Raw genomic sequence first — 18,347 nt, forward strand, 5'->3', positions numbered from 1 at the left:
TGCTAAATGTCATGTATTCCTCCATAACTTCTTTTGTAATACTGCTTGTTTGATTTCACCATTCATCTCACTCCTACTCTATTTATTCACTTAACTCTTGGTATGCAGTTATGCATTGCTTGTGTTAGATACTACTTTATCATTTCCCATGCACTGTCAGCATTTTTGTTCACAATTCATCAACCCAATGTACTGTTTGGGTTGATGAATTGTGAAGTTCATCAACCCAAACAGTTGACTGTGGAGTTGACTATGGAGCTTCTGATAATCATTCACCTTACAGTTCCACATATAGATCATGATAACAACTTTTTCCTACTATCTTCCAAACCAATACCTCATTCACAACCATATCCTGTCAGAATATCACCAAATCTACCACTGATAAACCTCATGTTGCTTCCATCACATGCTGCTTTAGATAGTTATCTTGCAGAAACTCGACAAATTCACTCTCCTTGTTACTATCCCTTCTTTCTTTTTATTTTTTTTACTAAGTAATTTAAGGAAATTACGTCACTAGGATATACATTAAAATAAATTTTAATATACTTCAATATTTCGGCAACGTCACGTTGCCATTTTCAAAAAACTTAAGAACAAGACACTCGTTTACTGTGTGTTGTGCACGCAGGCACAACACACAGTAAATGAGGAAGAAGCAGGAAGCTATTATTTCTCCTAAAGTCCTGATGGTGTCCCCTAGCGGGCAATGTTGGTATTGTTGGGCGACTGGGCTGAAGGTCTTCTGATGTAGGTTTCCCAAATTTGAGGCAGTCTCATGCAGCCAAATTTGTTGAGGTTCGGATTTTCTTAGGGCTGAAGCTGATTCCATGAAAATCCTTTCATACTTGTATTTACTACAGTGTACTATCGTGGCTTTCTTCCACCGTATTCTATGGCAGGTATCCAGTGCATGGTCAGCAAGACCAGAATAGCTGTACTGGTGAAATCGGATGTAGTCCTTGTTTTCTGAAATTCTGATATTTGCTGTCCTGCCTGTTTGGCCAAAGTAGGACAGCTTACAGCTACAAGGGACCTGGTATACACCAGGTAGGTCTGGCGGGGGGGGTCTTTAGTAGAGCGGATAAGGGATGCCAATTTTTTATATGGTCTGTAACAAGAAGTTAAGTCATGTTTTTTAGGATTTTTGTAATTTTTTCCGAGGTGCCTCGGATACAGGGTATGGTGATGGATTTAGAGTAAGCCTTGTTGTGAGGAGGGGGGGGGGAGGGTTTGTGGTTTACTGGTTTCAATATTTTTTAGATTTTTTTTTTGGGGGGGGGGGATAGCCAATGGCTGAGAAAGTGTTGAAATGTGGTTTAGTTCTGTGGTTAGGGCATTGTCATTTGAACAGATAAGTTTAGCCCTGTTGTGTAGTGTCTTAATGACTCCATATTGTTGTGAGGAGGGGTGGTGGGATTGTTGGTGAATGTATCTACCTGTATGGGTGGGTTTTCTATAGACCGAAAAACCAAGGTTCCATCAGGCTGGCGGGTGACTAGTGTGTCTAAAAAAGGAAGGCAGTTGTTTTTTTCTTCTTCCAGGGTGAATTTGATTCTGGGGTGTTGGTTGTTTATGTGTGTTAGGAAGGAGAGGAGTGCATTGGAGCCATGTGGCCAAATAGGGAACACATCATCAACATAGCGAAGCCAAATGGTTGGTTTTTGTGGGGTAGAGTTTAATTAGTTATCCCTTCTTTCCAATTTATATTCCTATAATTAAAATCTGCCATTAAGATCACCTTCCTTTTACTTGCCCAACTAATTTGTCTAAACATTTCACAATCAATATTCTCCACATTCCCTGGCTTATAATAGCATCCTATTAGATATACTATTCCACTGATCTCGACTTCACACCAAACAGCTTCAAAATCTTATAGCAACCCAGATGTTTTTGATAGCGTTAAGGATATTATAGTTCTTCTAGAAATCACATAGAGTAAGGCTCATAACCCCTATCAATGGCCTTGATTGCTTGGGTACACCACAGATAGTAGGCTTTAAAGGTCACAATAATGCCTTGATCTATAGGTTGCAACAGTGAGGTAGTTCTGGGAGGAAAGTGAACAACTTTTACATCAGGATGAAAGTTATTTCTGCCAGAAGTTTGGGAAATCAAGTTGCCGCATCTGTATCTGCACTTGTTGCCTCACCCGTGATTTTGATGCTATGCAGATTCGTACGTTTCTTAAATCGTTCGAACCATCAGCACTAGCTTTAAATATACTCTCTGTGTCCATGATGAGGGTCTGCTCTTTTAAATCCTTATATAAGGACATAGCCTTCTCCTGGATAATCAGTAAACTTAACGGTATCCACTTCTGTGTCAGATCATCGATCCAGTGACACCACAATTTCTCCATTTCTGATATCGGGCCGAGCCTCTTCTTGGTAATAATTGTATCCTTCAATGCTACCACACCTTTCATGCTTTCAACAATATGAACTTTATCCTTCACTATTGTATTTACTGTTGAAATAAGTCGATTTATTTCCTGAACTATTGTTGATAGAATTTTCCCACCTTCATACATACGAATTATTTTCAACTATACTTTTTTCTAAAGTTATTGCAGACCTTTGTTTTTTAGATTTATTACCAGCGCATTCGGTTTTGTGTTTGCATTCCATTTTAAGGCTAAAAATGCAACGAAACTAGCAGTGATAACAAGTGACTGAGCTAAATGCGCAAGGCATCTACTACTGCACTGCACTGCAATAAGGCTGTCAGAGACACACCTGTGCAAAGCCGCAAACATGTTCATACGTGCTAGATTTATTACATAAGTGTGAATTTACATAAGTCGAGTGTTATGTAACTCGGGGTGTAACTGTACGTATATATATACACAAGGGGATACCCAAAAATAACCGGAATCTGAACTTAGCACATATGCATTTTCTATTTATGAATGATGCCACTAGGCATCGTGAGTGTGCCTGTCTGGCAAGTGGAGTTTTCCTTGCCAATTCTGGCTTCATTTGGTTCACTGTTCTGGCTGTTTTTTTTTTTAGTGCTTGCAAGCAAATTTGGTGATTTTGTGATGGCTGAGCACAAGGAACAGAGAGTGTGTGCATGAAATTTTGTTTTTTTTTGGGTAAAACTATTGTTATATTTCAGCAAGCCTTAATGATGAGTGAGGTAAAATGCAGCTCTACAAGTGGTTTTCCAAATTCAAAAATGGGGACATGTCAATTGAAGACCAACTGCAATCTGGCTGACCTTCAACAAGTAAAAATTATGAAAACATCAAAAAGGTTTGCCAAACAATCAATGAAGATTGTCGAAAGACCATTGGAGAAGTTTCTGAAGAGATGAAATTGTCATGAAGCATGTCTTGCCAGCCTGGCTGGCCGAGTGGTTAGCATATCCGCTCTCCAGCCAAAAGGCTGTGGGTTCGAATGCATGGATGTTTGTGATTGTCTCTTTAAATACCAGTGGTGGTGGTGGTCGGCAATAGATTAGCATTGCTGTAGTCGTAGTCAGTTGGTGGATTGAGTGGTGGCGACAGAGTAGTAGAGCAGGTGCCCTCCCTCAATAAGTCTTTGGATTCCCTGGAGGTGTCAGATAATAATAAAAAGTGTGAATTATTATTATTATTATTCAGGCTTCCATGGAGTCAAAAGACTCATCGCGGGAGGTCCTTTCTAAGAAACACAAGTCTATCAAGACTCACTGAGGGAGGTCCCTCCTAGGAAACACAAAATCTATCATACCACTTCTTAAATGCATTGACTATCCTCGCTTACCACTCCATCAGGCAATGCATTCCATGGTTCAACCACCCTCCATGCAAAGAAACCACTCATCATCCTCTTTCTCACAGTTTCCTTTTGTAATTTCCAGGGATGGCCCCTTGTCATGATTCCTTCCCAACTGTTCAACAAACGAAAGAACTCCCCAGTGTCAATCCTGTAACCACCTCTCAACAGTTTAAAAGTCTCAATCATATCACCTCTCCTCCTTCTATCCACCAAATTCTGCAGTTCACACTCCTTCAGCCGATCCTCATAACTAACATTGTACAGTCCTGACCCAATCTTTGTTATCTGCCTTTGTATCCTTTCCACAGTTAATTTATCCCTTTCAAATCCTGGGGACCAGATCTGAGAACAATAGTCTAAGTGTGGTCTGATCAGTCTTATACAACGGAATGATAACTATTTTATCTCTGCGGGTCAGTGTCCTTCTCATTATTGCAGCAATCCTCTGTGTTGCCCTCACTACCTTTGCAATATGTCCCCTAAATTTCAGGTTTCTATCAATCATCAACCCCAGATTTCTTGTCTCTCCTACTTCCTCCAGTTTAACTCCACCCATAGAGTATGAAGCGTCCCAAACCTCAAGAGCTTACATTTTGCAGCATTAAACTGACACCGCCATTCATATGCCCATCTATCTAGCTTATTCAAATCCTCTTGCAGCGCTACCACATCTGCACTATTACTAATAACCCTTCCCAGCTTTGCATCATCAGCAAACAACTGAATATCCCCTTGCAATCCACAGACAATATAGGTCCCAGTAGTGAGCCCTGTGGAACCCCACTTGTAATCTTCTGCCTCTTTGATATTGCTCCACCATACACAACTCTCTGATAGCTATCGAACAGCCCATCCTGAATCCAGTTGATCAATCTGACATCCAGACCCATGTGCTGCAACTTGAATATCAGCTTATCGTGTGGCACCTTGTCACAATTGTTTGCCACAATTTGAGAAAGCGAGTTTTTTATGACCAGGACTTTCAAAAGTTGTGACCAGGGATGAGTCCTGGTGCTATGATTATGATCCAGAAACAAAACAAGCATCAAGCCAATGGAAACATGCAAATTCACCGAGACCCAAGAAGGCATGTCAAGTTTGATCAAATGTCAAGACGATGTTTATTTTTTTTTTTATGTGAATGAAATTGTACACAAAAAATTTGTTTCCCCTGGACAGACAATGAACCAACATTTTTATCTCAATGTTTTCAGAAGATTGCGTGACAGCGTGTGATGAAAATGGCCAGAAATGTGGAGTAGCGGGGATTGTTGCTACACCACCACACAGCCTTGTCTGTCCAAAAGTTCTTGATAAAAAACAACATGGTGGTTGTTTCCCACCCTCCCTACTCACCTGATCTCTCTCCATGTTACTTTTCTTTATTCCCGTGGATAAAGAAAACCATGAAAACCAAGCAATTCGTTGATGTGGATGAAGTGAAAGATAAGCCATTGGAGGCCATATGTGTAGATTATCTCTATAAAGAAGAATTTTATTCTGAGTGTTTATTAATTACACAAGGATTCAATTTCGATTGGTTCAAAGGCTTTTAACTATTTCTTTTAGAATCTGGAAAATCACTGACTCAAGAATAAATAAAAAATATATATACATTTAATGAAACAAACAATATATACATTTAAATAAAATTACATAAATAACTACAAAATTAACTGGATCCAAGGCCTTCTAAATTAAATCTACACTTTAGAGATTTTCTTACTGAAAATATTAAAATCATTCATCCTCTGACTCATTCTATTATTGTACTGTTTGACATACACTTAATCATGTCTACCAGACTAAACACCCTGTTTTCAGAATGAAAAAATGTTCAAAAGAGTCAGTTTCTTTGTTAGCCCCCCCCCCCCCCTTTCCGAAAATATAAAATTTTCTTCTTCCTTTCCATGGGATCGTTTTTTTATCTCCCTTATGTAGCATTCAATATCATTTCTTCTGTCTCAATGAAGTATATATATTCTTACCTCTTGCAGTTCTATTTTATGCACAATTTACTAACTTTTGTACGAGAGAAAGAAGTTTCTTCTGCTACTTCATAAATAACATATTTAAGTTGAGCTCTTCATGTTAAGCCACTTTACAGTTTCAAATTTCGCCAATTGAAATTTGAAACTGACACTGGATTACTTTTTCCATAGTAATCCAGTGTCCTTAAGACAGAAGATGAAATTTTCCATTCAGCGTTTCTCAAACATTCACTAAGAATACCGACTGCAATATCTTTTATTTACAAAATACGTGTTGACAGTCTCAACAAGTTCTACGATTGACTCACAGTCTCATGATTTCTTGAGACTCATAATTGAAAGATTCCTTTTCGAGATCTTCTATTAATATTCTCCCAACTGTCATGCAAAACTTAAGAACTTCCTAATAACAAAATTTCTCTGGTCTGCATTCTTAAACTTCCATTAGCTCTTTCTTGTTTTCCTCGTTACCCCGATAACTGAACGCTCCCTCTGTCAGCTGTCAATCACCCATCAAACTCCTCAGCAAACATGAACTCTCCATGTAAATGTCAAGCGAGTAGTTATGTATAATGGCTGCCATGTTGTCTCTGTTAGTGTAAATAGAATGCCTAACAAACCACCACGAATACCTCAACACTTAACAATTTTAAATTACAATAAAAAAATTGAAGGTGACACAATTATCAAAATCTAGTTAGTATATATCAATTTCAAATGCTTTACATTTCATTTTGACAATAATAATATCAATAACGCATCACAAGTGCAGATATACATGTTATGAAACCAAAACTAATAATATATTAACAGAGAAATAATTATAAAATATTCTTACTTTAAATTATGATTATTTTTACACACAAACAGTATTCCAGTTGTACTGTTCCAGAACTGTTTCCAAAAGTGGAAAAAACATTAGGACAAGTGCATTGGCACACATGGAGAGTACTTTGAAGGAGACTAGAATATGGTATTATAAACTTTAATTTTTTTATAAAAATTAAAGTTTATAATACCACTTATAATATCACAAATGGTAATGAATCAATACCATTTGTGAGGTAACTGTGGAAAAAACTGTCTTAATGAAAATGGAAAATATTAATAGAATTTGCACCTTACAATAATAAATAGTTTTTTTTAGACAAAGATGCTCATAAATTTACCTGGTCAGTTAGAGATCAAAAGTCAATAACTGACTGCTCAATAGTCAATAATGAACTAGCAAAATTAATATATCATGTAAGAATTTACAGAGGTTACAATATTGATTCAGATCATCATTTGGTAATCTGAAATATAATACCACCAAACTGGGTAAAGAAAAATAATTGAATGGCAATGAATGTATACTAAGAAAACATAAATAAATACTTAAAAGAAACAGAATGGAAACAACAGATAGAAGGAATGGAAAAAATCTGGAAATTATTATGAATAATAATTGCCAGGAAAATATTCCCATTTTCCATAGAAAATGGAAAAGAAAATGAGGATTCTGAATATGGAATGATGAAATCAAGAATATAACTGAAGATAAAAAAAACTGCAAACATTAAATTAAGCTTACCTGAAAGAAACTGGAAGACGAAACAGAATATAACAGGAAAGGAGCAATAGCAAAAAGAGAGACAAGAAAACTCCACAGAAAAAGTCAACGATTATATTATATTAGTAAATTAGAAAAATATAAACTGCAACCCAAAATCTATATAAAATAAAGTTCTTACAGAAAGAAAAACAAAAGATACTAAAGAGATAGATGACCAACAATGGATAGATTATTATTATAAACTCTGGGAAAGAAATGAACAATCAATTACTATTAAATGATTTTCAGAAAATGTAACTGATAAGTCTCCAAATAACATTACATCACAAGAATTAAATGAAGCATTAAAAGGAATGAAAAATGGAAAATCACTAGAAGATAAAATTCCAACAAAACCAATAAAATATTCAGGAAATAAATTTCACCAACAATTTCTTACTTTAAATAAACAAAATATATAACACTGGAAGAACACCCAATGGCTGGAACCATGCAACTGCAATTCCCATCTCTAAAAAAAGGAAGTAAGAATAACTGTGACAACTACAGAGGAATAAGTTTATAAACACAAGTTGTAAGATATATGTCAAAATACTGAGGAACAGAATCAACCCTGTACTAGAAAAAATTATAAATGAAGAACAGAATGATTTTACAAAAACTAATACCACATAGATCCTATTATTATTATTATTATTTAGGCCTCCAAGGAGTCAAAAGATTCATCGCAGGAGGTCCTTCCTAGAAAACACAAAGTCTATCAAGACTCATCGTGGAAGGTCACTCCTAGGAAATACAAAGTCTATCATACCACTCCTTAAACTCATTGACCGTTCTCGCTTTCACCACTCTATCAGGCAATGCATTCCATAGTTCAACCACCTTCCATGCAAAGAAACCACTCCTCACGCTCTTGCTCACAGTTTCCTTTCATAACTTCCAGATATGGCTCCTTGTCATCACTCCTTCCACGCTTCAACCATGTGAAAGACCTCCCCAGTGTCAACCCTGTAACCACCTCTCAACAGTTTAAAAGTCTCAATCATATCACCTCTCTTGCTTCTATCCACCAAACTCTGCAGTCCACATTCCCTCAGCCGATCCTCATAACTAACATTGTACAGTCTTGAAACCATCTTTATTATCTGACTTTGTACCCTTTCCACTGTTAATTTATCTCCTTCAAATCCTGGGGACCAAGTCTGAGAACAATTGTCTAAGTGTGGTCTGATCAGGGTCTTATACAAGGGAATGATAATAAGAACAAAGGGGGTGACACCCACCTTTTATTCTCTCCCATCAAGTCATACTGAAAAATGTCTGGCATTTACTCAAAAAAAAAATTCTGAAGTAGAGAATAAAAGTGACTGGCATGGCCTGCTAGTAGTATGAACAAGTCAGCTTCCTAACTGGACAGAGACCTAATGTCCAATTATGAAGATGATTCGTTCAAACCAGCTGTGCAAATCCTTGCCCTCAGGCTGACTAATGCTGGGTAGCTGTTCAGCTGTCATATCCTCACTGAAGTGACTAATATAAACTAATGACTAATAAACAATATCATTAATTTTTTTTAGATAACGAAACTTTATAATTATGATTAATTATAAAGTTGACTGAATGCTGAACTTGTTTTAAGGTTAGTTTGATTTTAATGGTACACAGGTTGCACATATTTAGTTCACTACGAGAACTAAATTTCCCACAGTGGCATTAATTAAAGTCAGCTAACGTCTTTTTGTTCCCGTATAGGGAGTAGGTGAGGCCGTTTCAACCCTATCTAACTTTTGGAGACTGAGTGCACAGTTCAATCTCCACTGGTAGCCAATCAGAGATAGCTGGCCCAAGGCTATCACTAATTAATCCGTACACAGTGAAGGCGGCGGCTAACAAGTGTCGCTATCTTGTGGTTCCAACCCTAACACAATATTTTTAATGTCTGAAAATAGTGTGGGTCAATTAAATTAATTTAATTAAAGTCAATAGCAATAAATAAGGTAAGTGATATTAAGCTAATATAACATTTATCTAACAGATAAGCTTAGGTGTTGATGGTTATTCATGACTTATTTTTCAATGTATTAACAACACCACAAACACTTTTATCAACAAAGATGTTTTATTAACGCTTATATTTCGCTGATTTTCAACTCAGCATCATCAGAGCACAACACACTTGTAAAGATATAGCAAGTATTATAAACAAGGCTAAGCCTCCAAAAAGTAATATGCCATGTAAGCAAATAACTGCCCTAAAAAGTTATATAATAATAAAAATATTATTATTACAAAAGCCGATAAAGGAAATGCAACAGTTATCATGAATAAAGAAGAGTATAACAGAAAAATGCAAGATCTCATATGTGACAGTTCCACAAATCAAATTATACATCGAGACCCTACGATGTCTCAAAAGAAAAAAGTCCGAAAATTACTGAAAAAAGTGACATCATGGCCCAATGAAATCATCAGGAAAATAAAACCAATTCATGTTAAATCACCCCGTATTTATGGATTACCAAAAATCCACAAAACTAATATTCCCCTACGCCCCATAGTTGATAGCATAGATGGTCCCACATATAAACTGGCCTGGCATTTAGCCAAGTCGCTAGCCCCCCTTACTGGCAACTCCTCTACTTTGGTAATAAATTCAATCCATTTCAAAACACTGGTTAAAAATCTAATCCTAAAAGATTCAGACATAATGGTTAGTTTTGATGTCACCTCCTTATTTACCAATGTACCACTTACAGATGCTCTTGATTTAATCAAGTCTAAATTTCCCCCAGATATTTTTGAATTATTTCAATTTACCATGAATGCAGGTTACTTTACATGGGGGGGGGGGAATTCTACAAACAGATTAATGGTACTGCTATGGGTTCCCCCCCTCTCTCCCCCGTTAGCAAATTTTTACATGGAACACTTTAAAAACAAAGTACTTACCACAGCTACATACAAGCCACAAGTGTGGTTACGCTATGTAGATGATGTGTTTGCCATCTGGACCCATGGACAAGACACTTTGGATGCTTTTGTCACCTACCTAAACAGCCAAAGAGCCCAAAATTCACTTCACAGTAGAAAAAGAATCAAATAACTGTTTACCATTTCTTGACACATTAGTCACCCACCTTTCAGATGGATCACTATCTTTTTCTATTTACAGAAAGCCTACACACACAGGAAGATACCTACATAAACAATCACATCATCATCCAGTCCAACAGTACGGCATTTTAAAAACACTTACACACAGAGCCAGAGCCATTTGTTCTAACGATACAGCTCTGACCACTGAACTCCAATACCTGCGCCATACGTTCTTAGCCAACAGCTACAATCCCTACAAAATAGATAAAATACTACATAGGCCCATTACTTTGCCCTCCCCTAATACACAAGAATACAACATGACCATTTCTATTCCCTATATCAGAGGTACATCAGAAAAGATAGCCAAAGTATTGTTGAAACATGGCCTTTGCACCACTTTCAAACCTCATGTCAAGCTGGCAACTCTGATCCGCTCGCCTAAGGATAAACTTCACCCTTTAGCACACCCAGGAGTGTATGAAGTTCTGTGTGACTGTGACTTGGCCTATTATGGGCAAACAGGAAGATCAGTGAACATCTGCCTGGAAGAACATGAAAGATACATTCGCTACTATTACTATGGCAAGTCCGGACTGGCAGACCATGCTTTGGACACTCCTTCACACAGGATTAGATGGAGGAAAACGAATGTGCTATTTAGGAGTCATTATAGATCTGAAAGATTATTTTTTGAGTCAGCAATGGCTTTGAAGAATTCTCCCAACCTTAACAAATATGGTTACATTAATTTGCCAAAAATTTGGGAGACGGTTATCCTAAGAAAAACTCCTGGATAACTGCTGTTTTTTTTTTCTCGTTATAGGGTGCCTAAAAATAGGACTTTAGTTCTTTTGTCTTTTGCAATTATATTGTTTCACTCACTCACTGTCATGTTTACAAGTGTGTTGTGCTCTGATGATGCTGAGTTGAAAATCAGCAAAATATAAGCGTTAATAAAACATCTTTGTTGATAAAAGTGTTTGTGGTGTTGTTAATACCATGAAAAATAAGTCATAATATAACATTTCAAAATTTAAACATCATTTCTATATTTTCATTTTTACAAATTTGCTCATCTAGTTTTTGTATTTCTTATATCTCCCATTATTGTTCAGAAATGTACTTTTTTGTGTTGTGTTTTATGTATGGTTCCTGCAAGTCCTTAGTGTTCTGTCATTAATATACAATTTTCCATCATTTCCTTTGTTGTACTTCCCATTTTCTTTATTTCTAGGAATGGATATGGGAGATTATTCTATCCCCCCTTTCTAAATTCACTACAGCATACCATGAGTTTAAACAGACTACTTCTCTGGTTCTCGGGGGTTTGCTATAGTGAGCATCTACTGTAATGATGTGAAATCATAACAAAAACCAAATGAAACATTTAATTGCAGAAAGTAACCAAACTATTTATAATAATGAAATAATAGTTTCATTACAACCAACAAATCTAGATTTAATCATAACACTGATAATGCACACAAAAAACCCATAATGAGGGTTTTATATACAGAAAATTAATATATAAAATATGTATTTTGATAGAATTTTCTTAAATAAACAAGAAATCTATTTCTATTTTGATAAAAACTAGCTTTTCATTATGAAGATCTGTTTAAACCAGCTGTGCAAACCCTTATATAATTATTAAGGTGATTATAATTACAAATTTCAAAATCAGAGACAAGAATTTTTGTAAAATTATTAGAAACTGAAATAGCTTCACACTATTTTAGGCATTCAGCCTCTCTAAACTTTGTGAATATCACAAATAAAAAAATAAATAAATAAATACTTACTTAGCATTGACTGCAATAACCAAAGCAAGGAAGAATATTAAAAATGGATCTGCTAACTGAAGATATATATCCCACATAGTCTGAATAACTTTAAGATCACATGTGGCAGAAAACAAACTGGAAAACTGAAATGGAAGAAAATAAAAATTAATGTGGTTGCATTTTCATGGCTCATAATACAGCAGGTGTCCATAGATCATAATACCACTTATATTATCAGCATTACCATGATTTTTCTTTTGGAATAAATTATAAAAAATTATAAATAAATGAATAAAAGTCAGTTAAATCTGTTTATGATTTTCTGAGGCAAGCAAAATATGTAAATTTTTCTCTAGTTCAACATGTGAAACTGGATATCATCCATTAGCAAAAAGGATGTACTTGGAAGTAAAATACACCCATTTTAGAAATTATGGACTTCACAACCGTGTCATAAATAACTCTTAATTTCCCGACGTTTGAATCTTCATATTAAGATCATCATCATCTGGGGTATATATAAGGACAAGCCGAGTTACATTACACACGGTAAGCTAGAGAAACAATGATTTGATCACTGGTTATTTTACTGGCATGACCTCTAGTGAAAAAAAAAAAAAAAAATACAGATAAAATTCCAAATTATTTAATTATTTAGAAACTACATCAAAGCTAAATTCTATTTAAGATAACATGAGAAAAATATTCTTTATTATAGATAGTATTCTTTCAGTAACAATCATGTCCTATTTTTAACATTACAATTGTTATTTTAGATTTAGGATTCTGGATTATCTACAGTCCAGTTTATACTTAACTCTTAAAGAGAAAGGTTCCGTGGGTAGAATATGTGCCTTCCATATGCTTGGGATTTTTAGACCATCATTACTGTTCAGATTGGGGTGGTTGATAAGAATCTCACAGGCTTCCTTAAATTTGTGTTCACACCAAAACATGGTATGAACGCAAATTCAGCATCAAGATAGATGAGTGAATTTTCATATATATATTTTCTGGATCACATTTGGAAACATTACACCACTCTCTGATGTCTATCACTCCCCTCCCCTCCCCATCCATGCCATCGGCTTCGTATCTATTCCCATTTGCTCCAAGTTGTGTAATAGTTTTTCCATGAGGTATTCTGTCAAATGCCTCTGCAAAGCAAAGTCCAGCAGTATCAATGGTGTAGTCACTTCCTTTATCCAATTCTACTGTAACCTTATTATAAGATGTAAATAAATTACTGAGACAGGACCTACCTTTTACAAGGCCATATTGCCCCCTATAAAAACCTGTTCAGCAGCAACTGAACAGGTATAGCCTTCTTAAAAAGGTGCTAAGAAACCAATTTGATACCAAACTGTATAAAAATTAAGAACAAGTTTCACTCGGCCAAAGCCCAATGTATTTATAAATGAGCGAGTTTAGCACTATTACGGGAAAACAATTATACGCTACTCACCGAGAACTTTCAAAAATATATTCTTCCAACAGTGCACTACGTGATATATTATCTAACATTTTGAACCAAGAGCAACAGGATATCCTGGACAGAATCTCCAATTCTACAGCCAACAAAGAATTTGCCAAAGTTAAAACCCGACACCAGAAAAAAATTTGAAATCCTCCAGCAAAGCATTGCTATGCAGCGGCCACAATTACATTGAAATGGTGTTGTTGTGAACTTATCATCAGTAACCTTAACCAAAGAAGCTACGAGTGCATTAAGTCGGGAACGAAATTTTGCCGTTACTCCTAAAGAAGTTCCAAAAACCAAAATAATGGCTTCCGTTGAACATGGGATATACGACCTGCCTCCAGCAATAGCCAATAATATTCGGTTAGACGTGGCCAATATCCTAATCCATTCTAAGCCTCCTACAAATAATATCCCACATAAAGAAATAATGGCTCCAAAAGAGCTACGCAATAATAACCACATTACAATAACCAAATCAGACAAAGGAAACAACTGTAGTAATGGATACAACAGAATATGAAAGCAAAATGCACGCACTCTTCTCCAACACCAGTCAACATATCAAATTATAGATCAAGATCCCACCAACTCACAAAAGAATAAGATGTGCAAGTTATTGAACAAAGTCACTTCCTGGCCAAAAGAAACAGTCAACAAACTCAAACCCTTTCACGTTAAAACATCCAGGATATATGGAGCTCCAAAAATCCCCAAACAAGATACACCTTTACGCCTTATTGTAGATAGTCCTACATATAAACTAGCTAAACATTTAGCCAAACTACTAGCTACTTGCACAAACAATTCTCCCTCTTTTATTAAAAATTCTACCCACCTAAAAAGTATTTTAGAAAACCACACCTTAAACAGTTCAGACTTAATGGTGAGTTTTGATATCACCTCATTATTCACGAATCTACCATTGACGGAAACACTTAACTTACTAAATTCACAATTTCCACTGATATATTTCAGCCATTTAAATTTACAGTACAGGCAGGTTATTTTACATGGAAAGTGAAAATATACAAACAATTAGATGGGACAGCTATGGGATTTCCCCCCCCCCCCATTAGCCAACTTCTACATAGAACATCTGGAAAAGCTAGCTATCAACACAGCCACTCTCACAGCTAGTCTCTGGCTACGCTATGTTGATGATGCGTTTGCTATTTGGCTACATGGCCCAGATACATTGAATACATTTTTAGTGCATCTAAATAGCCAGCACCCTAAAATCCACTTTACAATGGAACTAGAAGCCAATGACTGCCTGCCCTTCCTGGACACACTGATCACACGTCTTCCAGAAGGTTCCTTATCATTCTCGGGTTATAGAAAACCCACACATACAGGGAGATATTTACACAAACAATCACACCATCACCCTTCTCAACAATATGGTATGACATTGCTCTCACTGCTGAACTTTCTCACCTGTGTCACACCTTCCTGACCAATGGCTATAATCCCCATAAGATAGATAAAATACTAAATGCTACCCAGAAATTTCCCCCCCACCCACTATCTACCACAGAAGACTACAACAAAACTATCATCATCCCATACATTAAAGGCACATCTGAAAAGATATCTAGGGTGCTTAACAAACACCAACTGCGCACCGTATTTAAACCTTATGTGAAATTGGCAACTCTCATCCTTTCACCTAAGGACAAATGCACTCCTTTATCACATCCAGGAGTCTATGAAGTGCCCTGTTCATGTCATTGAGCCTACTATGGACAGACAGGAAGAACTGTGAACATCCGCCTCAGTGAACACAAAAAATATATCCGTCACTTTCGCTATGGCAAGTCGGGTCTGGCAGACCATGCTTTGGATACCACGGCACACAGGATCAATTGAAAAAAACAAAAGCTCTGCACAGAAGCTTCTACAAGTCAGAGAGGTTGTTCCTGGAATCAACAGAAGCCTTAAAACATACTCCAAACATTAACAAGTATGGCTGTATAAATCTACCAAAGATTTGGGAGACAGTCATCCTAAGACCAAATTAATATTTTTTTATTTTTATTTTTTTTCAAAACTTTCAGAAACTACTATTTGGACTACTGTTTTTTTTTTTTTTTAATAACTTGGCGTCTAATTAGGACTTTAGTCTTGTGTTGCAACGCTACAATTACTTATACTATCCCCACTGTTACACCAGATTGCGGTTGTCTCGCTATTGTAACAAGCTTTGTTTGTGTGCTCTGAAGATGTTGGATATAATACCAGCGAAATATTAGCTTTTAAGTTAATAAATAGTTATTTTCTTAACAATCTGTGTTCGCATCAATACCGTTAAAATCCAATTCAACATATCCGCCCATTCCTCAATTTTACTTTTAACTTTAACAATACTTTTACCATCACTCCAGATATACTAGGTCTGTAATTTGCTACTTCTGTCTTGGAGCCACCTTTATGTAGTGGAACTATCTTACCCTCATTCCATTCCCTTGGAACCTTGACAGAGTTGAGACTTAGATTAAACAAGTTCGCCAGAAGAACTGCCAGTTTATGTGCACATTTTTGTAGCATACACGCAGATATACCATCTAGGCCCACTAACAGAGGCATAGTGAGGCTATGGCCAATGTGGCCCCGACCATAGGTGCTAATTTTACATAGGCGAAAAAATTGAGATTTTTAAAGTTTTTTTTTTTTTTTTTAGAACGGTGAAAGTTTCTTTCCTGGCCATAGGCGTCAAAATTCCTCACGATGTCTCTGTCCACTGATATATTCACATTGATATTTTTCAATATACTGAGTACCACCATTTCTTCTCTATCTCAATGCTCATATCAGTCTGTCACCTTTTTTTTTTTTTAAAATGTTGAGGCCATACATGATAGGTTGGTTAATCAACCTATAGTACGTTAGTACTGTGTATGGGTAGTGCATTAGGACAGGAGAAACTTGTTTACATTTGATTCAAAAGCCTCTTTATTGTATTCCTTGGGAAACACATAAGTGGGAAGACTGTTCCACAATATACAGTAGTAGCAGGGATGAAGAAGAAAAAAAACTTGTTCTGTGGGTTTCAAGGTGTAATGTGAATGGATGTTGAGAAGCAGCTGCAAGTGTTCCAATGGACTAGTACTGAGCGGGAAATTATTTATGCTATTTCAGATAAACATTTGCCATGGAAATATTTACAGAATACACATCAGGAATAGAATATAATGGATATTGTATTTTCAGAGAAGATAGAAGAAATGGAGGTGGAGGAAAGGTATTATTAATAATAGCTGAAGAATTTCGACCAACAAAAATAGAAGTTAAGGAAGATTGTAGATCTGATGGAAATGGTTCATTTGAGGCTGTATGGTGTGAGATAGATGCCAATAGGACAAAATATATTGTTTGTTGCTGCTATAGACCTGGAGGGAGGAGGTCCAGAAGAAAATGTGGACAACATGCATCAGCATAGTACAATGAGTGCACACTGAGCAATTATCATGAGTGACTTCAACTTTGGTGATATAGATTGGAGGAATGAAAGGGCACATGGCAAAATGGAAATGGTATTATACAGTTACTAAGGGACTAAGGGATAATTACTTGAAACAGAATGTGATGTCAGTGACAAGCAGTTAGAGTGTGTTGGATCTGGTAATAGCACCAGATCTATCTATCTATAACTGCTTGATATTATCACCTCTGCCTATGATCAGGGAAAGTGACCATGCAGTCTTGTCCTGGGAGGTTGCTCAACAAGTGGAAATTTCTTGACTGAAATTTCCACATGTCAAGAAAGTCAGGGAAAGGGTTTATGTGGAACTACAAAGTTGGTGATTATGAACAAATTTAGGAGGCAACTTGGAGCAGTGCCATGGCATAAGAAACTACATGGAATGAATGTCATTAGTGCATGGGAAGTAGTCAAGAATTGTTTGTGTGAGGCAGTATCAGAATGCATACCCTGGGTTAGGAACATAAACCAAGTAGGGATTAAGTGGATGTGTAGCAATATAAAGCAGGAGCTGTAAAATAAGAAAGCATTCTGGAAAGAATATAAACAAGGTGATCAGCATGCCCATGAGCAGTATAAAGCATAAGCAAGAAGGTAACAGCTATGGTAAGGAAGGCTAGGTCAAATTTCGAGAGAAAATTAGCTAACCAGGACAAAGTAAATCTAAGAGTATTTTCGTCATGTAGCAATAAGAGAAATAATGATTGTTAGAAGATAACTTTACTTAGTGCTGATGGTAGAAAGTGACAGAAGCAGAAGAAATATTTCAGTTACTGAGTGATCACTTTGCAAAGGTATATGATCCAAGTGGTGACTTTGCAGTTACTGAAATGCCACAGAGACGTTTGGTGAATCTCAAATAGTTGCACTTGATATCTCAAAAGCTTTTCACCTGGTCTGGCACAAACTCCCATCAACTGGTCTGTCTCAGGACTTTTGCAGTTGGATTGCCAGCTTTCTGTCTGGATGCACACTATGTGTGATGGTGGATGGTTCCTTATCCTCTCACCATTCAACTAATGCTGGGGCTCCACAAGGTTCTGTTTTCTCAACAACCCTCTTCCTTCTATATATCAATGACTTACTTCAGTTGATCTCCAACCCAATATGCAGTTTTGCAGATGATATTACATTGCACTTTTCCCTTTCATTTGATAAACTTTACGCTGCACAACTCACCTCAA

At 36.4% G+C, this 18,347-nt stretch overlaps 1 protein-coding gene across 2 annotated transcripts in view; it reads right to left on the bottom strand.

Annotated features, from left to right (window-relative positions):
- The window catches only part of TBC1D23 (TBC1 domain family member 23), a 417,318-nt gene that overhangs the window by 299,433 nt on the left and 99,538 nt on the right, over positions 1-18,347 (bottom strand). For both annotated transcript variants that reach the window (XM_090412602.1, XM_090412603.1), the window contains exon 6: positions 12,218-12,342. In XM_090412602.1, coding sequence (XP_090268728.1) covers positions 12,218-12,342 — 125 coding nt within the window. The remainder of the gene's footprint in view (positions 1-12,217; positions 12,343-18,347) is intronic.

The sequence above is a fragment of the Typopeltis vanoorti genome, chromosome 23 (genome assembly GCF_054136105.1).
Source record: "Typopeltis vanoorti isolate ZY-2024b chromosome 23, IOZ_Tvanoo_1.0, whole genome shotgun sequence".
In the NCBI taxonomy this organism is placed as follows: Eukaryota; Metazoa; Arthropoda; class Arachnida; order Uropygi; family Thelyphonidae; genus Typopeltis; species Typopeltis vanoorti.